Source organism: Anabrus simplex, chromosome 4 (genome assembly GCF_040414725.1).
Source record: "Anabrus simplex isolate iqAnaSimp1 chromosome 4, ASM4041472v1, whole genome shotgun sequence".
In the NCBI taxonomy this organism is placed as follows: Eukaryota; Metazoa; Arthropoda; class Insecta; order Orthoptera; family Tettigoniidae; genus Anabrus; species Anabrus simplex.
In genome coordinates this window covers 212,273,110-212,297,577 of record NC_090268.1, presented here as the reverse complement: position 1 = coordinate 212,297,577, position 24,468 = coordinate 212,273,110, and the positions used below count along the sequence as shown (strand labels likewise).

The 24,468-nt window shown below is 44.6% G+C and overlaps 1 protein-coding gene across 4 annotated transcripts in view; it reads left to right on the top strand.

Moving 5' to 3' along the window:
* The first annotated feature begins 251 nt into the window (after nucleotides 1-251).
* Nucleotides 252-24,468, top strand: part of Idua (alpha-L-iduronidase) — a 276,679-nt gene continuing 252,462 nt past the window's right edge. For 3 of the 4 annotated variants that reach the window (XM_067145339.2, XM_067145341.2, XM_067145338.2), the window contains exon 1: nucleotides 252-378. In XM_067145339.2, coding sequence (XP_067001440.2) covers nucleotides 341-378 — 38 coding nt within the window. In that variant the 5' untranslated portion in view covers nucleotides 252-340. The remainder of the gene's footprint in view (nucleotides 379-24,468) is intronic. The other variant, XM_067145340.2, reaches the window with a different exon arrangement.

Below are 24,468 nucleotides of genomic sequence, written 5' to 3'. Positions count from 1 at the left end.
GGGCTAAGTCCCAGTTAATCTACAGAAAAAAATAAATTGTTATAGTTGGTAAATCTTTTTTTTTTCTTGTCAATGTTTCTTTTATGATTTGAAGTTATCAAAGTTACTCCTGGTTCCTCCTCTAATGTAATCTGTCTATCACAGGCCGGTAATGAAAGTTTCTAACCAATCAGAACTCAGGTTAGTGAATGAAAATTTACCCTATCAGCGGTCTGAATCCTAATATAGTCTACAACTTTCCGTGGGGATCTATCTAAGCCGAGTGCAATAGAACCGTTTTGTCTGATTTGCTCCAGTGATTGTGAGCGCGACTTGTCGGAGGTTAGAGTGGGCAGGAAGCATGGGGTGGCCGGCTTGTAGAAGATCCAGCGCTAACAGGTAATGTCAGAATTAACCTAAATATGTGATTATCCTCAAACTCAGCGCGTCGGCCTCTCACCGCTGGATACCGTGGTTCAAATCCCGGTCACTCCATGTGAGATTTGTGCTGAAAAGCGGAGGCGCGACAGGTTTTTCTCCGGGTACTCCGGTTTTCCCTGTCATCTTTCATTCCAGCAACACTCTCCATTCTCATTTCATAGCATCTATCATTCACTAATAAATCACTTTGGGAGTGGCGACCCCATCGTACTAACAGCCTATATCTGCTTCATTCATTACATCCCTGACCCGGCCAATGACTGGAAAACAGGTTGTAGGTTTTCATTTTTCATGTGATTATCCCGGCGTGTGTTATGAGGGGAAGATTTAAGTGGTTTTTCCATAAAATACAATATGTAAGCTTTTCATTTTTCGCTGTAATGTAGGACCTTCTGCGCACTCTTCGGAATAAAATTATGTTCCCTATTGGAAAAATATTAAATGTAAGGGAGCACGATTGGTTACCCTAGGAACTCTACCCTCCTAGTTTTGAGATGAGTGACTAAAATTTATTTAGCCTCTAAATTTGGAAATTCGTCTCGACCTTTAAATGTTCCCCTTTTAGTCACCCTTTTAGCACGGGATTAGCCTCTGTGTCATTAGGCCTTAAGACTACTTAGGTTCTTGTCTTTTCCAGAATATTATTTTAAGCAGTGCTGGTCTTTCGCCTGCTTGCCTTTTGTTAATGGCCTGTATTTGTTATAACCGATTTCTTTTCCTACTTAAGGCCTAGTAGAATGGATAATGTGCCCCTGTACATTCATTATGGTTTTTGCGGGTAACCTTGTCTACATTTAGGTTCCCGTGTGTATCAGTACTTCACCTGTTTGTGAAATTCTGTAATTAATGAACCCACCATGGGGCAAACTGTGTATGAACACTGTGAAGTGGGTTCACCCAATTGGTTACTACTGTACCTGAAAATGTAACAAAGCGACATATCTCTTTATTGAGGCTAGCCTCTATGTAATTGGATTTAAGACTCTATAATGTTTGCACCTGTTAGGAGCAATTATGGTCTTCCATACGTAGGTTAATAACTGGGAGTTTCTTCCCATTAAACTTGTACCTGATTAAGGACTTCTAAGTCCGCTGTGTTGTGGGAGCTGACGAGCTCTGTGTTATATATTATTATTGCCAAGGAATGTTTGAACTCATATGAATTTCTGGTTCTTGTTAAATCGTTCATTTACTCCATTTGAGTTTTAAGAGAGGAAAGAAATAAATTTTCCAATTTTTTGTTAGAGGGATTTTCGCTCTAAGTGTTACCTTGCCCAGCCATTCACCCTAGGCGCTCCCTTACCTCTGTGGTCCACGAAAAATTCCTTTAATAATAATATTAATAATAATGATAAGTGTACTAATAATAACTGTTCCGGGAATTCTGTGGAATGCAGAGGTGTAAGAAGGTGCCGGGGTGAATGGGTGGGCAGATAAAAAATCAAAGTACAATTTAAAACTCTAAATTTTGAAATTTTATTTCTTTCCTTTTTTGTGAACTTAAACCTTGATGAGCAACACCAAATAAAAGTTGGATAGACAAGGTGAGCTCGTCCGCTCTAATAACAATAATGATTAAACTTCAGGTACACAATAATTTCCAGAATGAGCCTGAAGCTCCATAGTTACAATATACAATATTCAAAAGAGCATCTTTGCCCCAAACAATTACCCTCTAGGAGACTGAGCTCCAAAATTTACAACATTCCCGCCTCTCCAAGACAGAATTATCTTATCCAAATACTAGACAAATCTAGAAAATAGATTTTACTGCCTTACCTGCTCGAGAGTCTGATTACACTTGAGTAAAAATAGTTAAAATTTTACAGAGGCAATAAGTGCCTATTCTACATGGCCTTAGTGATCAAAAGAAAAGTTTCAATATATTGGCCGTAAACCAAAATGCTAGGAGGTGAACACTAGCACTCCTTTAGAAATATTCTTTGAAACACTGAAAACCTTATTTGGGCGTATGGCCCGAAGTTATAGAGGCTAAGCCTATACTCCAGAGGTGACTGGAATGAGAAAAAATTAAGTTCCAAAAGAAGAGATAAATTTTAAATTTAATAACTCGTAGTCACCCCAACACCAAGTTGAATGGGAATTAAAAGAGTGTGAATATTCTTTATGTCAGAATGAAGTCCTTAGACTTGCTTGAAAATTTACATTGAAAAGTTTGTGTTGAGATTTACATTAAGAAATAATTTTGAAACCTTCCCCTCAAGTCAGCATTCTGAAACTAACACATGATTAAAAGATGTTTGCCATTACCTTGAGCTGGTGGGCCTTCCGACGACGGGCAAGGCTTGCTCACTGCCTCCACTATGTACGCATTCTAAACTTCTTGACTGGAGCGATGGAAAAAGATAACATAGCCCAAAAGGTCCCAGCTTTTATAGCGGAGGGGAACGTTCCAGAATTCTCTGGGTCGAAGCCCTGTACAAACCCTCAGTTCTCATTGGTTAATTTAATAAATATCCAAAATTTCTGATTGGTTGATAATTTCATGAAGAAGGATAGCTGTACTAGTAACATTAGAACACAAAATGCAATCTACAAACATTTCAGTTTTGCAAACCTAGAAAATACAAATTTCTTGGAAGATTAATTGTTCATCCTCCCACCAGAAAGGACACATAAGTCGACAGTAAAGACATCTGAAGATAGTTCGAAACTTCTTGTGATACACAGTTCAATGTTCATATTACAGATTGCCTTCTAAAAGGCACTCAACTTAAATGTACGGAGTAGGTGTACTTCCGGTGTAATAATAATAATAATAATAATAATAATAATAATAATAATAATAATAATAATAATAATAATAATAATAATAATAATAATAATAATAATAATAATAATAATAAAACAATGGCATGGTCTCAGTCCGACTCCTTAGCTGAATGGACGGCGTTGAGGCCTTCGATTCTAATTTACAATATGGCACCGACTGCACCATGCCTTCTCCACCCTTCCTCCGCTCCCTCTGCGAACCCTCCCCAAGCATCAATGTGAAGTCCTAGTTATACGACTGACTGCCCTTCCATGTTTCGATTGATTAACGAGGCCTAGTTTTACAGCGGACTGCCCTACTCTGTTTGAGTTCATGGATTTATTTTACGGTTGGTTGCCTTTCCCTGTTTGGGTACTTGGATGGCGCCTAGTTGTATAACGGAATGCGCTTCCTTGTTTGGGTTCATGGATAATGTCGATTTTTACGTTTGGTTGCACTTCCCTCTTTGAGTTCATGGATGGTGCAACGTTTTATAGTGGGCTACCCTTCCCTGTTTCTATTGATTAAGGATGCCTAGTTTTACAGAGGACTGCCCTTCCCTGTTTCGAGTCACGGGCGATGCTTACTTTTACGGTTGTCTGGTCTTCCCTGTTTGAGTTCATGAAGATCCCCTGTGGGTGGGGGACGCAGATAAAGAATACACTCGCATTATGCCCTTCCTGTCGTAAGAGGCGACTAAAAGGGGCCCAGGGTATTTTTAGCTTTGGAGCGTGGGTTGGCGACCACGTGACCCATAGCTGGTTCCTGCCATTGCTTCCACTTACTTGTGCCAGGCTCCTCACTTTCGTCTATCCTGTCCGGCCTCCCTTGGTCAACTCTTGTTCTTTTCCGACGCGGACGGTATTAGAGCTTTCGAGGCCTAGGGAATCTTTCATTTTCACGCCCTTCGTGACCCTTGTCTTTCTTTGTCCGTTACTTCATTTTTCGAAGTGTCGATTTCCTTCTTTTTTCTTTTTTTTCCTCTCTGTCTACCCGCTGTAAGTGGGGGACGCACACGAAGACGATATCCCCTGCCTGTCGTAAGAGGTGACTAAAAGGGGCGACCAACGGATAATGGCATTAGAACCATGAGAATACTTTGAGTATACATGGCCTGTGATTAGTTCCACTAAGTGACGAACACCACGGGTCGTGTTGCTTGTGAGTACTGTAGTATCCTTATGTGCGAAACACCATAGGTTTGTGTTACCTGTGAGTGGTGCCATTATGTGTGTCATATCATGGGTCTACATTACGTGTGAATAGTACCACTATAGGAGGAACACCAAGGTCCTGCTTTACCAGTCATTAGTATCATTGTGAGGGGTCAGTGACCTGGATTTTGGACCCATTTTGATAATGAGTATCATCCCAGTGATGAAGGCATTGCGAATAGGATCCACTGATTGTTTTGTTTTACGATAATTTTTTTCATATAATTCCTTTTAAATTCTAGTCAGTTTGAAGTTTTAATTTTCGTTCCGTTTATCTCATACCATTAGGAGGCGGTGACCTAGGTGTTAGGCCCCTTTAAACAACAATCATCATCATCATCATCATCATCATCATCATCATCATCATCATCATCATCATCATAATCATGAAGTGATGCCTAGTTTTCCGACTGGCTGCCCTTCCATGTTTCGATTCATGTTTGCTGCTCTTCTCTATTTATGTTCATGGAATTTACAGTAGTGCGGTTTGTTGTTCGTGAATGATGCCGAGTTTTACTGTTGCTGCCCTTCCATGTTTGAGTTCGTGGTTGGTGTTTAGTTGTACAATGGAGTGCCCCTCCCTGTTTGAGTTCATGAAGTAAGCGTAGTTTTATAGAACAATGTCCTTTCCTTGTTTTGATTCATGGATAGCGCTTAGTTTGACTGTTGACTGCCGTTCTGTGTTGAGGTTCATGAAAAATAATTCTGTATAGAGAGGCGATAACTCTAGGATGCACTATGTTTGAGATATTAACCCTTTCTCTACCATTAAGACAATAATATTCATAGCTCTTAAACCGTTCAACGTACGAACATGATTATTTTACCTAAATTTAAGCCTTGTGGATCTCTTTCAGATAAGGGAGTGGGAGGGGTGTGAGGGGTGTGAGGGGAGGGGCAGTCAAAACCGTTCAATTGGGAAAATGCATCAAAACATAAGAACGGGTATGTTTAAGCTTCAGGATCGTATTTAGAATAGAAACCCTTTGATTTTTAGCGATACTACATTTTTCTACCCTTAACACAAAAGTATTCATAGTTCGTAAACGTAAAGTAGCGTTACAAATATGTTACAAAGTTTGGGCTGGGAAGACTTGGGAGAAAGGAGACGAGCTGCTCGACTAAGTGATATGTTCCGAGTTGTCAGTGGAGAGATGGCGTGGGAGGACATCAGTAGACGAATAAGTTTGAGTGGTGTCTTTAAAAATAGGAAAGATCACAATATGAAGATAAAGTTGGAATTCAAGAGGACAAATTGGGTCAAATATTCGTTTATAGGAAGGGGAGTTAGGGATTGGAATATATTTCCAATTTCTTTGCAATCATTTAAGATAAGGCTAGGAAAACTACAGATAGGGAATCTGCCACCTGGGAGACTGCCCTAAATGCAGATGAGTAGTAGTGATAACGTATTAACACGAATCGTTTATCTAAAATTAGTCTCGCAAAAATATTTCAGATGAGGGGATGTGAGGGGGTGTTACGATATAACTGGTATGGTTAAACAGCAGAAATGTATTCAGAATCGAAATGCTATACTTACGTCATATCCTTACGACATTCTTGAGACCTGTAGCTGGAATACAAATATGAAGACACCCACACACTCGCCAGATGTGAAAATATATAGGAAACATTTTATCAGAGCTGTCGTGTTCGAACGTATCATCTAAATTGCATCATAGACTGAAGTGTACGGCCGGCTTTCTTGGTATTAGTTTGTGTGGTAGCCTAGTTTACTAGGAGTTCTCTGTTATGAGAATTAACCGGCGTACTACTACCGGTACTACTTTTCTCGGGCGAATGTAGTGTTACGACTTAAGCGTTTACTTGTCGTTATAGCAAGAGTAGATTGGTAACGAACAGTCATGTCATTTCATATGCTGTGTAGGTAACAAATATGCAACAAGCTGAGGAGATCACTGGTACGAGAAGTAGCGAACTAATCGAAAAATTAAGGAGGTTTGCAAGAGACGATGGTGATCTTTATGTATAATATTAAGAAGAAAATAACTATGCTTTGTGAAACATAATGCGGTTGTTGCTGTTGAAGGAAAATATAGTCAGGAAAGAGAGATAATTTAACTTTCGAAGCTGTTACTTTCGTACAGGCAGTAGACACGGTATTTCAACTAGCAGTTCAATGGTTCCAACTATCATGAAGGTAACAATTTCTTTAAATAATGCGATACCCTTGTCAATTTTGTTTAAAGAAAGGAGTTCAATAGTATTTCACTAGCGAAATTGTTAACAGTCGTTGTATTGTCATCCATTATTGCCGCTCTCCGTATTCAAATATTGTATTGATGGCTACGGTCGTGAACAAGGGGTATAATGTAGCCAAGAAAACATAAATAAAAATCAGCTGATTCCTATATTACGGTAACTTATTTGTAGTTGTAAGCGGGTAGTTCAAGTCTCCGTAGTTTATACTTTCCACCCTCGATCTTTCAGGTAATTTATACCTTGTACCCTCGATCTTTCAGTATTTAGAACTGTTTAAATTTCTGTTAGCTTGTAGGAATAAGACAAAACATTTCTAATAAGGAATTACTTTTAATCTACATTTCTGTTGTCTTAGTTATCAAATTTGTAATTAGGATAAGTCTAAACGCAGTTTAGAATTAGCGTCACGTACCAATTATTTAGCTTTAATCCTGCTCCTATTGTTTTAGTTAAACTGTTATAATTATGATACGTGCTTATCGTACTTACTGTATCATTGCGTAATATTAGTCTTCTGTTAGCGCGTAGATACAAAAACAAATATCCCGTATAAGTATCAAGTAATTTTAATTCCAGCTCTATTGTTTCAATCAACCTGTTATAATTAGAACAATCCTAAGTGCAGTTGAGAATTGTAATGTGCCGGTAGTTATTTTATTAGACAGTATCTTGCCTGATATATTCGTGTGTTATCCTCGTGTACGAATCCTTTCGATATATCAGCCTTTTTTTTTCCTAGTTGCTTTACGTCGCACCGACACAGATCTTATGGCGACGATGGGTCAGGAAATGGCTGGGAGTGGAAAGGAAGCGGCCGTGGCTTTAATTAAGGTACAGCCCCAGCATTTGCCTGGTGTGAAAATGGGAAACCACGGAAAACCACCTTCAGGGCTGCCGATAGTGGGGTTCGAACCTACTATTTCCCGAATACTGGATACTGGCCGCACTTAAGCGACTGCAGCTATCGAGCTCGGTAATATTTCAGCATTTAACTAACGGCAGTTTCAAATCTTTGTGTAGTACACATTATTTCATTCGTCTGACATATAGACCTACTTCTATTCATAGAATACGCTATCTTACTTCCCTTGATATTTCCATATTATTTATAATTTCTTTGAAGAGATAAACAATTACTGAGAGAGGCACGTGTAAGGAGTGTGGGTGTGAACTACGGAGGATGAGGGAAGAGATAGCGAGATAGCGAGTCTGAGGGATGTAAGTATAATTAGACTTGTAACGGGGGAGATAGATGAAGATAGGTCACTCCCAATCAATGTACAGCATATGGTAGGTAGGCGACAGGGAGAGGAAGGAAGGGGAGATGTTGTAGAAGACATGTAGGCTAATGTCTTATGGTCAAGGGCAATGGCGGTTTAGGGCTTTTCTCAGGAAATAGGTCCAGGAGAGGTATCGGCGAGGAATCGGTATGAGTCACTGCAGGTTGATCAGCAGAGGGAAAATGGAGACCAGGGAAGTGTTACATAGGTGGGGCGAGACAAGAGGAAAGGGACCGGTAGGAAAGGGAAACGTAGAGCAGAGGATAGGAAGAGGGAGGTGGAACACGGTAGAGAGAGGGAGAAAAGGGAGGAGAAAGTGAGTTCTGCAGGCGTCAAGGGAGGTTTGTTTCAACCCTCAGAACTCCCTTTTTGTCCTCAAAGACCCTGACTTCCTCCTCAAGTTCCTGCTCGTGACCTCGAAAGCATTCCTGCTCTACAACTCTCAACAGTGTGTTTTCAGCCTGTTTTATTTCTTTACCAGTGAGTTCACTTCTTCCTGCTTGCTTTGCCTTAGCAAGTTTGTGGAAGAGCCTAATGATCCAACCAATCATCCAGATTATCTTGACGTAACTTAAGAATTACAAGAGGCTTGAACAAAACTCAGGAGAACAAAATTGCACACTTGATATAACTGTCTTCCGTTTCTCAGTGTTGACTTCTTCTTCAGGTGTGGCAACTTCATAAAATGGCCACTGCTCTGGATTATTCATAAGCCACCGTGGTCCCTTCCACCATTTGCTCTCATAGAGTGCCTTTGGACTGCAGCCCGTTGGCGGATGATCTTCTGCATTAAGAGTGACACCAATCATCAGTATTACTGTGGTGTCGTATTGCTTGACAGCGGTTACCCACGAATGTACTCCAGTTGTCTACCCGTTTTATCAACGTCAATGCTACAGACGAATCGCTCCAAAAGAATGTTCTGCACTGTTGTAGTCCCAACGCCTCCACCTGCGTACAAATCCTGGTACCGATGACTGCTGCTAACAGTTCCAAAAGTGGTATAGTGACACGTTTGATGGGTGCAATCTTCGCCTTAGCCTGGATCATCTGGACCGATACCTCGGCGCCTTTCCTTGACCTCAAGTATACACAAGTTGCGTAAGCAATTTTACTCGCATTGAAAAATACATGAAGACTGATATATTCCGTTCCCCAGTCCACTTGTACCATTCTCCTTGGAAGGCGACATCTAGCTAACCATTGAATCTGCTCCATCCAGGTCATGCATTTACATGTAATGCAAGCAGGAAGCTCCTCATCCCGTTGGAATTTGTGTTTTCATGTTCCTTGCAGGATTAGCTTTAGTAGTAAGGTAGATAGACATGTGAAACCAATTGGGTCGAAAACTCGTAGAGCCACAGACAATATATTCATCTTGGTAACTGGACAAGTGGTCATCGCAATGGTTCTACTATACCATCCCGCAACCATTCACGAAAAACTTCATCATACTCCTCCAAATTGTCAATGGTTTCTAGTATTTTGCTTCTCTTCTCAGCTAGATCATAGTTGTCCCTCAGCTGCGGATGCCCCTCCTTTCAGGGCAGGCATACCTCGTATCTACTTCTTGGTAAACTTGCACCGTCTTCTCGAAGAATTCAAGTGTCTCTGCCCCCAGAATTCCTTTGGTTTTGACCGGGCGAGTTGGCCGTGCGATTAGAGCGCAGCTGTGGGTTCGAATCCCACTGTCGGTAGCCCTGAAGATGGTTTTCCGTGGTTTCACATTTTCACACCAGGCAAATGCTGAGGCTGTACCTTAATTAAGGCCACGGCCGCTTTCTTCCCACTCGTAGATCTTTCCTATCCCATCGTCGCCATAAGACCTATCTGTGTCGGTGCGACGTAAAACACATAGCCTTTGGTTTTGACATCTGCCGGGTCGCCAATACCTATGGCTTCCAGACGCCACAAAACATCTACATCAAAATCTGCCATACAAAAGAGGTTAGTTGCTGCATTGCAACTACTGAATATTCTAGGCTGCCCCATCACAGTCCAGCCCAGTTTAGTTTCGAGAGCAACCATCATGTCATCTAAAACTATTCTGCGGCCTGTTAGAAGTTGCCCAATTACGTGTGCTCCAAGTAATATCCTTACCTCAGGAACATCATAGCCTACATCCGATAAGGTTATGTGTGGTTTCGAAGTACTGGGTAAAAAACCGGGGTAAAAAAAGGTACTAATTTTCGTTTGGTCCAATATAGGAATGGCGAACTCATATTTTTTATTTAAACTTCTAAGAGTCACCTCATAAATACCATGCACTTCTTACCCTGTCTCTACTCCACCTAACAGATTTTTATGCGTTAATGTCTCTTCCCTTATCTTCTTAAGCCCATCCTTGTGAATACTGTCCTTTGTGATGTATGATCTTTGAGATCACGAATCGAGAAATACTCTTGCCAACTTAACAATCTTTTTTACCGTCACTTTAACTACCAAAATTTGCAACAATGTCTGTCCCTTTTGATGAGACAATAAGCTTTCTGATCTACCTGGTTCATTTCCTTTCTCGACTGGACCTTTCTTGCTGTTATCGACTTCAATTACATCCATTAAGCCCTTGTACATAATAGTGTGATGCCCTTTACAGCAAATAAGCATCCGAGTACAGCCTTGCACTTGTTTGTACCATGCCCCATCTTGAAACAGTGAAAACAGGCTCTTTTCTTTTTTTAAATTTGTTTTTTGCCTCTGTAGTGAGACCCTTAGCTTGAAAACAGTTCTGAGACACGTGGTTCCCTTTATCGCACCAAATACATGCCCTCTCACTCATTTTCTCTTCACTCGGGAAAATGACTGCTGCTGTGGGTAGCTTTTCTCTGTTATTTTGAGATGTACCCCCCACAGCCACCTAGGAAATTGATACGAGCCAGAAGGAGACGTTCTTCACTTTGTACCTCTTATTTCAAAAATCTCAAAGGTTTCTCCAGATAGTTAGATTGCTCACACTTCTTACATGCCTGCGACATACGAGACCGTTCCCATGCTTTAAGAATGCCATCTGGTAGTGCTGATTTCACAAGTGGGTAAAGCATTGCTGCATTTTTATCACCAGTAAACCCTAGTGACTCTAATGCCCTTAACTGTGTCTTTGGTTTATCAAAAATATGCGTAAACCGACATCGTTTAGCATGCTACTCTTTTGAAGTGCTATTTGCAATAGTTCACGAACACAAATCTCGATCAGCAGCTCATCTCTTGCAAACCTCGATTTTAATTGCTCTGTGGCTTTCTGATAATTTCATGCGGAGGGTGGGAAACTTTCCACGAGTTCTCTAGCTGACGTCCCAGGTTCAGTAGCCTGCAGAGGTATTAGAATTTATCCTCTTCCTCAATTTCGTCACCCTCATGTTTCTTTATAAACTGCTGTAACCCAATGGGGTATACATACATACAAAAAAATGAAAATAATAATAATAATTGTGCTAAGGCAAGATCCCAATATATCGACGACACCGAGTAGTTTCCGGATCACCGGGCGAGTTGGCCGTGCGCGTAGAGGCGCGCGGCTGTGAGCTTGCATCCGGGAGATCGTGGGTTCGAGCCCCACTGTCGGCAGCCCTGAAGATGGTTTTCCGTGGTTTCCCATTTTCACACCAGGCAAATGCTGGGGCTGTACCTTAATTAAGGCCACGGCCGTTTCCTTCCAACTCCTAGGCCTTTCCTATCCCATCGTCGCCATAAGACCTATCTGCGTCGGTGCGACGTAAAGCAACTAGCAAAAAAAGAAGTTTCCGGATCGGTAGGTTAAGGTATTAACACCATCCAGTTATGCCAGATTAAAAATAGAGGCCGTGGTAATAATGGTTGTTCCGGGGTTTTTTCGTGGATCGCAGGGGTGAAAGAAGGTGCCGGAGTGAATGTCAAGAATTGAATTTAAAATGTAAACTGAAGGTTATATTTTCAGAACACACATGACAAGATTTTATGACAATATTGCAGGTACAAGTAGGAATCATTGAACAATATTGGGAAAAAGGTCCAAGATTCGGAACCTTAACACTTTGGGCTTTAAGCCCCTAGTTTTACAATTTTACAAAGGAAGAGGTATTATTTAATAAGCGCAGAAACCCCCTAATTCCAGAGCACTTGCTCCCTAAATCACAACATCTAGCCTTCAGGAGGCGCACTTTACAATTATCAAAAGCTGAAAAGAGCTAACAGGCTTTCAGTTTCTCAAGCCTACTCGAGGCAACATTGCATGAAAATCTAATAATCTCTGGCCTTACAAGGCACTATTTACACATAGAAATCTTATTACACAGAGGTAGCTAGTACCCGACCTACAGGGCCTTAGTGAAAAAGAACAGGTTAAATAAACGGCCCGAGTACAATTTGAATGGAGGCCAACCTTTAAGGCGCTTGGCCGATAAAGCAGGGGCTATTCTCAAACTACTGAGGTTGCTCGCTTGGAAATAACTTTAATTCATTGCAGAAACGAAAGATTACAAAAACGTGGCACCTAAGACCAAAATGAAGGGGAGCTCGAGAGGGTACTTCACTCCCTATCCCCAATTTACAGTTAAAGGTTTTATGAAGTTTTTACATTAGCCGGCAGAGATTTACATTTTTAGAAAAGTAGGTTACATAGTTAATGATTCGGACCTTTCCCTCGGGTTAAACTGCGGAGCTAGCAAGAATTAAAGATGTTATATGGCCATTACCTTGCAGAAGTTCTAGCAGCTGAAGAAGAGGCCGCCCGCCTACTGCTTGACACACACACTCGGTAAGATGACGATCAATTGGCCAAGAGACGTGAAAATCCGCAGTTTATAAACCCTTGGGGAAAGTTCGAGACCATTCAATATTAAACTAGCCACACTCTCTCACTTTTATTGTTCAGTTAAAATCTTACACTCAAAATCGAAGAAGAAGAAGAAGAAGACTGTGATTGGTACAAAATTAATTACAAAAATTAGGGATTGGCTAGATTCAAAACTGGCGGAAATACAAAGGAATATTGTCAACCCAAAAATAAATGAACATCAAGCAACAAAAAAAAAAAACCTTCTGAATACAAAACTTCTTTGAATAATAAGTTCTTGTACCTAGCACCTACCTGATCATAGTTTTTTGGTAGTGTCATCTATGAGAGAATGTCCAAACTTCTTGATGAATGGAAAACAAAACAAGTACAAATTCACATAGGTCAGGAAATTTCACAAAAACAAAATTATATCAGATTTTAGTGGTGACATCTTCAGAGCAAAGTTCTAAGCAGGTATAGTTTTAGTATCACTCCTTCACCAATAGAGGAGTTGTTTTAGGCGCTAATTTTGAATGCGCGGCGTAGAGGTGTACCTCCCGGTACAATGGTGATTTCCTAGTACCAAGATAATTGTATTCACGACGAACTAACAAATAGCGCAGAGGAAACCGTGCGTAAGAGCATTAGAAAAAAAAAGCCGGGAGTGTCAAGTGAAATTAGGAACATGACGGGTGAAGAATAGAAAAGAAAGCATAATAAACTTTGGAGACAGATGTATTGAAACAAACAAACCAAACCTCTTCCAAATGTTCACAAAAAGAAGAAGAATGTACAAATGTGGTACTTTCCCAACCAGTAATACTAAAATTCGGATTTTTATACACAGTAAAATCTACCAAAAGGCAAGAGAGCAAATGAGAGAGAACAAAGCAGGAAAAATGAAAAATACGCCCATCTGTTGAGAAACCAAGAGTAACAAGAAATATAAAGAAAGAGATATACACAATTACAAGATCAGGATACAACAGTAAAAAGTCTTGGAAGTAGAGTCCAAATAATATATAAATCAGAACTGCATCAGTTACCATCAGTAACCAGTCAGTCACCGCACAACTTAGTATGCAAGCCGAAATCACAATATTATTCGATAAAGCTGTTCCAAGACAATCACATTCAAAGCGAACCAATTGAAAACATAAATGGCGAAGCACTGTTTACGCATGAGCGCGTATAGGACTCGCGGAGCTCCAGATACCGTACACGCACAGCACGAAAGAGAGTTGCAACTACAGTAAGTTCTTCAATGGAAACATTAAATAGTCTGAAAGTGGGTGGAATCTTGGTCTGGAAATGCCGTGCTCCCTATTAAAATTTGAAAGGAAAATAGTTCCTGGTGAAGCTCGAAATTTTACAGAAAATAAATTAATAGTTTGTCATACCTCATCTTGATATTCGTAGTACTGCCAAAAAAAGGACACTGATTGGCACAAGTCCCTAAGGACGGAGACGACGTTTGGTGTTCCACCCACCACACAGGCTAAAGTCCATCTCAAATAATCCGGAGAAAGGCCAGGTTTATCTACGGTAGAGTAGAGGGGAAATAATGAGGAGAAATACGTCTGGAAGATTCCAGATGTTACGGGAGCATGCGCAACAACCCAAACAGTGTCGTATGACGTCAGCAGGCAAGAAGGTAGTCAGTTGATAGCAGATAGTGAAGATGGACAGAATTGAAGTCCGTGCAAAGTATGCGATGTCCAAATGAATATATTCAGAGGTATTTGAGTCCCAGTTGCAAAGTAAATACGGTGTATTATCAAAATGAGGATGGGTCCATATTAGAAGTACATGGGGAATTTCATTGCAGTAGATGCCGGTGAAGTGACGAGTCCGTTACACTGCCTACAGAAGCTATCCAGTTACACTGTCTAAGTTCTAGTTTAGGCAATTTTAGATTTCTTTTACTCCTGGATTTACTAGAACCAGTACTAGGAACACTATTTGCCCGTCTAGTGACGGGGAGATGCACGTGGAGCATGAATCTCCATCTTCGGATGGGGATGTGAGTGTACGTTAGGTTAGGTGGCATTACGCTGCTCCTAACCTAAACCACAATAGTCCACACTTACATTACGGCACTGTTACATGGAATTGTAACGGTTATGATAGGCATCTTGCCGAGCTGCGCCAGCTCATTAGCGAGTATTCGGCGAGTATAGTCTGTATTCAGGAAACAAATTTCCGACCTGGTCATCATACGGTACTGAGAAATTTTCGACTATACTCGACAGAACGACATTATGCTCACCGGGCTTCCGGTGGCGTTGGCATTTTTGTCCGTTCTGATACCTACAGCGAGGAGGTTCCAATAAGAACACCGCTGGAGGCTGTAGCTGTTCGTGTACCGCTGCCTGTCATAACTACAGTGTGTAATGTTTATTTTCCACCAGGTGAGGCTCTTAACATCAATGATGTCACTGATCTTCTAGACCAGCTTCCACCTCCCTTCCTCTTGTTGGGCGATTTTAACGCCCATCATCCCATATGGAGCTCTGAGACGTCTTGCCCCCGGGGAAGAGAGCTGGAAACATTAGTAACAGAGCTGGATTTATGTATTTTGAACACAGGGGAACCAACACACTTCAGTGTACGTTACGGCATATATTCTCGCATAGACGTAAGTCTATGCAGCCGAACGTTGGTTCCGCTCATTCGGTGGAACACACACGACGATCTCTGTGACAGTGACAATTTTCCCATAATTCTTACTTTGCTGAACCACAAATCCGTCGAGGCCACGAACCTGCTACGGTGGCGTAGCAGGGGGAGAGGTGATACTCCCACGTGGCGCGTCCCAGGTGGCGGATAGGGGGGTCCTAACCGGCTTGCCGGCGGACTTGAGGGAAATAAAATACCTCTCGCGGACCAAACACACTACCCCCTGCGGGTGGGGGACACACATGCAGAATACACCCGCGGTATCCCCTGCCTGTCGTAAGAGGCGACAAAAAGGGGCGACCTTGGCGTGGACATGGATTGCGGTTTGGTATAATGTGATGGACCTCCTGTGGATGGGAGAGGCTGAATACATCCATAGGTAATCCCTGCCTGTCGTAGAAGGCGACTTAAAGGGTCATGTGGCCATGGTCCCCTCTTTATTTTTTTATTATTTTTCCGAGGGTCAGATGTAGACCATTTAAAATTTGATGTGCGTGCTGCCCGGCGATGGAGCTCCTATGTGTGCGACTACGCTCGAAAGCCCGTGCCAGCAACCACCCAGGACGCGGCGGGTGGGAGTATCATGTACCCGGGCAGTGGTATCCGCCTGACAACGCAGGTCCCCGCACAGCCGAATGCCAGAAGAACATATTATTATTAATTATTTTTATTTATTTTTCCTATTGTTAGTGCTCTGTACACGCTATGGGGTACATGCTATTGCGGGTGACTGGAGGAAGGGAGTCCTAGTGCTCATTGCCTCAGTCATCCCGTATTAGGCATCGTTCAACATCGGACCCCGGGCAATACCTGCTACGACCAGGTGGGTATTGCCTTGGCTGCTTGGTTCGGCTACAGAGACCCCTGATCGGAGTGGGTGGCATTCGGGGAGGATGCTATCGGGCATGGCTTCCAAACGAAGTCGGCTCTCCCAAGGTGGTCGCCCACCTAAGTCTTTAACTTTTGCTTCCCTGAGAGGTTCAACTCCCTGGGAACATGCGCAGCGTGAAGGAATGGGATCCAGCTTCCCTAGGTTTCTGGTCGCTACCAGAACCGATGGGCACGATTTTAAGCTGGTGAAGTCGATCCTGTTTAGTAGACACATCGAAGGCGTCTATGGCGAACTGGAGGAACTAAAGAAAATGCGCAACGGTAGTTTGCTTCTAAAAACTCGTACAGCACTGCAAGCTGATCAGTTGCTTAAGTGCGAGCACTTTGGCGACATCCCCGTCAAAGTGGAGGAGCATAAGTCCTTGAACCTGGTTCGCGGAGTAATCTTTCACCGCGACCTTATTTTGAACACTGACGACGAGTTGATGGAAGACATGAAGAACCGTGGCGTGACACACGTCCGGCGCATTACGCGCAAGGTCAACGGTGAAGACGTTGCCACTGGTGCCTTCATTGTCTCTTTCAAGTTGTCAGTGTTACCAGAGAAAGTCAAGGTAACAACTTATCGTTGCGATGTGAGGCCGTACATCCCGCCTCCTATGCGATGCTATCAATGCCAGCGATTCGGACATATGGTCTCTCGCTGTTCGAATCAGGCTGTATGTGGTACATGTGGACGAGTAGCTCACGGCGCGGAGGAGTGCACAACTCCATACAAGTGCACTAACTGCTCCGGTTTTCATTCTCCTCGGGATCGGAACTGTCCGACATACCTGAGTGAGAAGAAGATCCAGGAGATCAAGACCCTGGATGGTCTTTCCTACCAGGAAGCGCGCCGTAAGTTTAATTCTACCAATATACCTGCCCGTACACTCGACTATAGCTTGATAGCTCAGAGTCTTCCAGGTTCGTCATTTACGACCAAGACACCTGTCCAGACCGCTGCGCCCAAGGCGACTGTTGCTGCTCCCAGCAACGTCGCAAATAGTCAAAGCTCGAAGGGGGGGACCACCCCAACTTCGACCAACCAGAAGTCTGTGCCGGCTGGGAACTGCCAGCCGGCACAGCAAGGGGGGAAGACTAAGTCTCCCCCCCCCCTAGGAGGTCGACGAAAGTCGTGCCCCAGCCGGCGGAGGCGGCTTCGTTGACCAGGGCTGGGAAACCATCTCCCAGCCCGTCTAAACTTGAAAAGAAAAAGGGGAAGAAGAGCGCCCGTCCTGAGCGCTCTCGGACTTCCCCTGCGAAGGAGAAGTCATGCCCTCCTCCTGGGGGATATGAATCTGCGCCGGGAGGCACTCCTGCTCCCAAACCTGCGCGCTCTCCTCGTAGGGGACCCCCTCGCGCCCGAAAAGCGTCAAAGTTCTGGGCGGCACCCCTGCCATCTTTTGATGACGGGATGGATGTCGCGCTGTCCTCTACATCTACGGATGTAGAACTAGATAGTGTTTAGGCTTACGAGCATTTTGTCGCTCATAACCTAACACTCCTTTTATAGTCCACACTATGGCACTGTTACAGTGGAATTGTAACGGTTATGACAGGCATCTTGCTGAGTTACGTCAGCTTATTAGTGAGTACGCAGCGAGTATAGTCTGTATTCAGGAGACCAATTTCCGACCTGGTCATCACACGGTCTTGAGGCATTTCAAACTATACTCGACAGAACGATACTATGCTCACCGGGCTTCCGGAGGCGTTGGCATTTTTGTACGTTCTGATAGCTACAGCGAAGAGGTCCCATTAAGAACCCCTCTTGAGGCTGTAGCTGTTCGCGTTCCGCTGCCTGTCATAACAACAGTGTGTAATGTTTATTTTCCACCAGGTCACGCTCTTAACATAACTGATGTCACTGATCTTATAGATCAGCTTCCACCTCCCTTCCTCTTATTGGGCGATTTTAACGCCCATCACCCCATCTGGGGCTCTGAGACGCCTTGCCCCAGGGGGAGAGAGCTGGAAACATTAGTAACAGAGCTGGATTTATGTATTTTGAACACGGGGGAACCAACTCACTTTAGTGTACGTTACGGCACATATTCTCGCATAGATGTAAGTCTATGCAGCCGAACGTTGGTTCCACTGTTTCGGTGGCATACACACGATGATCTCTGTGACAGTGACCATTTTCCCATCATTCTTACTTTGATGAACCAAAAATCCGTCGAGGCTCCCCCTCGATGGATTTTGAAACATGCTGATTGGCCAAAGTACACATCGTTAGCTGTCTTTAACGATGATATCAGGCAGACCGTCGGCGAGGAAATAACTTATATAACCCGAGTTATTCTTGCTGCTGCTGCGGAGTCCATTCCGTTCTACTCGGGGACTCCTCGCCGAAAGCTCGTTCCTTGGTGGAACGAAGAAATAGCCTCAGCTATTAAAGAACGCCGTCGCGCTCACAAACGTTACCGTCGACAGCCTACTGCGGCCAACTTGATAACATTCAAGAAACTCCGCGCTAAGGCGCGAGTTCTTATTCGCCAAAGTAAGAAGGCTTCATGGGAGAGATATGTGTCGTCTATGACGTCACATACTCCATCATCTCAAGTGTGGACTAAGCTTCGACGTATTTCGGGTATCCATGGATCATCTTCTGTACCGGGAATTTCCATTGCAGGTAATATCGTCACTGAATCCCTCCTGATTGCTGACCATCTAGCCAGTCATTTCGCGGATGTATCCGGCTCCGGGAATTACCATCCTGATTTCCTCGCTGTGAAGCGAGAGGCAGAACGTCATCACCTTAGTTTTGCCTCTCAAGCTTCAGAGGACTACAACGTGCCCTTTACGGAGTGGGAACTCCGCAGCGCCCTAGCGCTTTGCAAGGACACGTCTCCTGGACCGGACAACATCCACAACCAGATGTTGAAGCACCTTAGTGATGAAAGTCTACTCTATCTCCTTCGTGTGTTCAACCGTATCTGGATGGAGGGTGCTTTTCCGTCTCAGTGGCGAGAGGGCATAGTCATTCCTGTCCTCAAGCCTGACAAAGATCCTAAGTATGCAGGAAGTTACAGGCTGATTTGTCTTACCAACTGCCTGTGTAAGCTATTTGAGAGGATGGTAAATCGCAGACTCGTGTGGTGTCTGGAGAAACAAGGACTCTTGTCCGAGTACCAATGTGGATTTCGAGCCGCTCGATCCACCACAGACCACTTGGTACGCCTGGAGAGCTCTATCCAGGATGCGTTTCTCCGCAAACAGCACTTGGTAGCTGTCTTCTTTGACTTGGAGAAGGCCTACGACACCACCTGGCGATATGGCATCCTTTCAGTCCTGCATCAATGGAGATTCCGAGGTAACTTGCCGGTATTTATTGCGAATTTTTTGTCCCTCCGTCTATTCCGTGTCCGAGTAGGGAGGACATATTCGCAATACCACGTTCAAGAAAATGGAGTCCCACAGGGATCGGTTCTTAGTGTCACTCTGTTCGCGATTGCCATAAACGGTATTGTCGCTGCTGCTGGTCCAGCCGTAATACCGTCCCTATATGTGGATGATTTTGCTCTGCACTATAGCTCGTGCAGTATGGCAGTCGCAGAGCGACAGTTACAGCAAGCTATTAGGAGGGTGGAGAAGTGGACCTTAGAACATGGCTTTCGGTTTTCTGCCGTAAAGACATCCGTTGTCCACTTTTGTCGTCAACGTACACTTCACCCTCATCCTGAGCTTTATCTAGGTAATGTCGTTCTTCCAGTTGTTGACACCTACCGATTTCTTGGGCTCCTTTTTGACAGTAAATTATCGTGGGAGCCACACGTGCGGGAGCTAAAAGTGCAGTGCACCAAGAGGCTTAACCTCTTGAAGTTTCTTAGCAGCACTAATTGGGGAGCTGACCGCGTGGTGCTCCTGCGATTCTATCGGGCACACATTTTATCTCGGTTAGACTACGGCAGTGCAGCATATGGCTCCGCAAGACCAAGCGTTCTTGCGAAGCTGAACAGTATCCACCACAGCGGGGTTAGGTTGGCGACGGGAGCTTTTCGTACTAGCCCCATCGCTAGCCTGCTCGCTGAGTCTGGTGTGCCGCCTTTACACCTGAGGCGCCAGCAACTACTACTTATGTATGCTGCAAATTTGCGACAGATGCCACTTCATCCGAGCTATCCCTGCGTATTCAGCAATGGCAACCGTTTGTTGTACGTTGCTCATCCTCGTGCGACGCGGCCGGTTGGGATACGCTTGGATAGCAGTTATGAATTGTTTGACGTACCTTCGATTCCTTGCCTTGTCAGACAACCAAGTGGGGTACCTCCGTGGGTTGTACGACGACCTGAAATCATCCTGGATTTGCACACTGGCCCGAAAGGAGACACGGACCCTTCGATTTATCGGAGGATCTATCTGTCCGTTCTTGGCCGCTATCCAGGTTCAGTCGTCGTTTACACGGATGGTTCAAGGACAGATACGAAGGTGGGCTGTGCGTTCGTTGTCGACAATGATCGGTTTCTTTTTGCTCTCCCGGACACCTGTAGTGTGTACACGGCAGAGCTCTATGCTATCTGTGAGGCTCTGCGGTACGCACTAGACAATGAGCGCCGACACTTTCTCGTGTGTACTGACTCCTTGAGTTCGCTTCAGGCTATTGATACCTGTTTCCCTCGACACCCTCTGGTGCAGCGGATCCAGGACCTGCTGGCCGGGTGTTCGGATGCCGGCACCAGAATTACGTTTGTGTGGCTCCCCAGCCACATGGGCATAGAGGGAAACGAGTTAGCAGATCAGGCTGCCAAGGAGGCAGTTACACTGCCCCCGTTGCCTTTCAAGGTTCCAGCAAGTGATATTCGCTCTCAGCTGAGACATCTGGTTATGTCTCATTGGGAGATGGAGTGGCAGGCCATCCCACTTCCCAATAAGCTGAGAGCGATAAAAGGAACAACGAAGGTATGGAGGACTTCCCTTCGGGCTTCGCGGAGGGAAGCCGTGGTATTATGTCGCCTTCGGATCGGCCACGGTATCTTGACGCACTCCCATCTACTGAAAGCAGAACCCCCTCCGGTGTGTACCTGCGGCGACCATCTTACCGTGGTACACATCCTTACGGAGTGCGTGGACCTGGTCGATCTGCGCCGTAGTCTTAACCTTCCGAGTACTATCTCCCTTATCTTGCACGATGACGAGCAGTCAGCAGACCTCGTCATCCGCTTTATGAGGGATAGCGGTCTGTTTTATCGTGTGTAATGATGTCCTTTGTGCTTGTATTTTTGTGTCAATTACGCTCTTATCCTATTGACTTCATTTTAGTTTGTGTTGCGTATTTTAATGTGTTCTTTTAACGTCCAATGTAAAGTATGTATATTTATCTGTACTAGCAGGCAATGCCTTATTCCATTATCTCCTGTAATTTTTCTTCTTTTGTTCCAAAATAAGGCATTGCGAATTAGATCCACTGATTGTTTTAATTTCATACTCATTTTTCATCGCATTTTTTAAAAACTCTAATCCGTGGCTACGTTTTAAATTTTAACTATCATATGTCATTTCGTCCATCTCGTTCCATTAGGGGCCGATGACCTTCGATGTTAGGCCCCTTTAAACAACAAACATCATCATCAATCCGTCGAGGCTCCCCCTCGATGGATTTTTAAACATGCTGATTGGCCAAAGTACACATCATTAGCTGTCTTTAACGGCAAAATCAGGCGGACCGTCGGCGAGGAAATAACTTACATCACCCAGGTTATTCTTGCTGCTGCTGAGGAGTCCATTCCGTTCTACTCGGGGACTCCTCGCCGAAAGCTCGTTCCTTGGTGGAACGAAGATATAGCAGCAGCTATCAAAGAACGCCGTCGCGCTCACAAACATTACCGTAGACAGCCCACTGCGGCCAACTTGGTAACATTTAAGAAACTCCGTGCGAAGGCGCGAGTTCTTATTCGCCAAAGTAAGAAGGCTTCATGGGAGAGATATGTGTCGTCTATGACGTCACATACTCCATCATCTCAAGTGTGGACTAAGCTTCGATGTATTTCGGGTATCCAAGGATCATCTTCGGTACCGGGAATCTCCATTGCAGCCAACATCGTCACTGAACCCCTCCTGATTGCTGACCATCTCGCTAGTCATTTCGCGGATGTCTCTGGCTCCGCGAATTACCATCCTGATTTCCTCGCTCTGAAGCGGGAGGCGGAACGTCCTCACCTTAGTTTTGCCTCTCAAGCTTCAGAGGACTACAGCGTGCCCTTTACGGAGTGGGAACTCCGCAGCGCCGTAGCGCTTTGCAAGGACACGTCTCCTGGACCGGACAGCATCCATAACCACATGTTGAAACACCTTAGTGATGATAGTTTACTATATCTCATTCGTGTGTTCAACCGAATCTGGATGGAGGGTGATTTTCCGTCTCAGTGGCGAGAGGGCATAATCATTCCTGTCCTCAAGCCTGACAAAGATCCTAAGTATGCAGGAAATTACAGACCGATTTGCCTTACAAACTGCCTGTGTAAGCTGTTTGAGGGGATGGTTAATCGCCGACTCGTGTGGTGTCTGGAGAAACAAGGACTCTTGACCGAGTACCAATGTGGATTTCGAGCAGCTCGATCCGCCAATGACCACTTGGTACGCCTGGAGAGCTCTATCCAGGATGCGTTTCTCCGCAACCAGCACTTGGTAGCTGTTTTCTTTGACTTAGAGAAGGCTTATGACACCATATGGCGATATGGTATCCTTCCAGCCCTGCATCAATGGAGATTCCGAGGTAACTTGCCGGCGTTTATTGCGAATTTCTTGTCTCTCAGTGTATTCCGTGTCCGAGTAGGGAGGACATATTCGCAATACCACGTACAAGAAAATGGAGTTCCACAGGGATCGGTCCTTAGTGTCACTCTGTATGCGATTGCCATCAACGGTATTCTTGCTGCTGCTGGTCCAGCAGTAATACCGTCGCTATATGTGGACGATTTTGCTCTGCACTATAGCTCGCGTAATATGGCAGTCGCAGAGCGACAATTACAACAAGCTATTAGGAGGGTGGGGCAGTGGACCTTAGAACATGGCTTTCGGTTTTCTGCCGCAAAGACCTCTGTTGTCCACTTTTGTCGTCAACGTACTCTTCACCCCCATCCTGAGCTTTATTTAGCCAACGTCGTTCTTCCAGTTGTTGACACTTACCGATTTCTTGGGCTCCTTTTTGACAGTAAATTATCGTGGGAGCCACATGTGCGGCAGTTAAAAGTGCAATGCATTAAGAAGCTTAATATCATGAAGTTTCTTAGCAGCACTTCTTGGGGGGCTGACCGCACTGTGCTCCTACGATTCTATAGGGCACATATTTTATCTCGGCTAGACTACGGCCGTGCAGCATATGGCTCAGCAAGACCAAGCATTCTTCTGAAGCTAAACAGCATCCACCACGGTGCGGTTAGGTTGGCGACGGGAGCTTTTCGTACAAGCGCCATTGCCAGCCTACTCGCTGAGTCTTGTGTGCCGCCTTTACATCTGAGGCGCCAGCAAATGCTTTTTTCGTATGCTGCAAATTTGCGACAGATGCCACTTCATCCAAGCTATCCTTGCGTGTTCAACAATGACAACCGTTTGCTGTACGCTGCTCGTCCTCGAGCGACGCGGCCGGTTGGGATACGCTTGGATAGCATTTCCGAATTGTTTGACGTACCTCCGGTTCCTTGTCTTGTCCGACAACCAAGTGGGGTACCTCCGTGGGTCGTACGAGACCTGAAATAATCCTGGATATGCACACTGGCCCAAAGGAAAACACGGACCCTTCGATTTATCGGAGGCTCTTCCTGTCCGTTGTTGGCCGCTATCCAGGTTCAGTCGTCGTCTACACGGATGGTTCAAGGACAGATACGAAGGTGGGCTGTGCGTTCGTTGTTGACAATGATAGGTTCCTTTTTGCTCTTCCGGCAACCTGTAGTGTGTACACAGCAGAGCTCTATGCTATCTGTGAGGCTCTGCGTTACGCACTGTACAATGAGCGCCGACACTTTCTTCTGTGTACTGACTCCTTGAGTTCGCTCCAGTCTATAGATACCTTTTTCCCTCGGCACCCACTGGTGCAGCTAATCCAGTACCTGCTGGCTGGGTGTTGGGATGCTGGCACCAGAATCACGTTTCTGTGGCTCCCAAGCCATATGGGCATAGAGGGAAACGAGTTAGTAGATCAGGCTGCCAAGGAGGCAGTTACACTGCCCCCGTTGCCTTTCAAGGTTCCAGTAAGTGATATTCGCCCCCAGCTGCGACATCTTGTTATGTCCCATTGGGAGATGGAGTGGC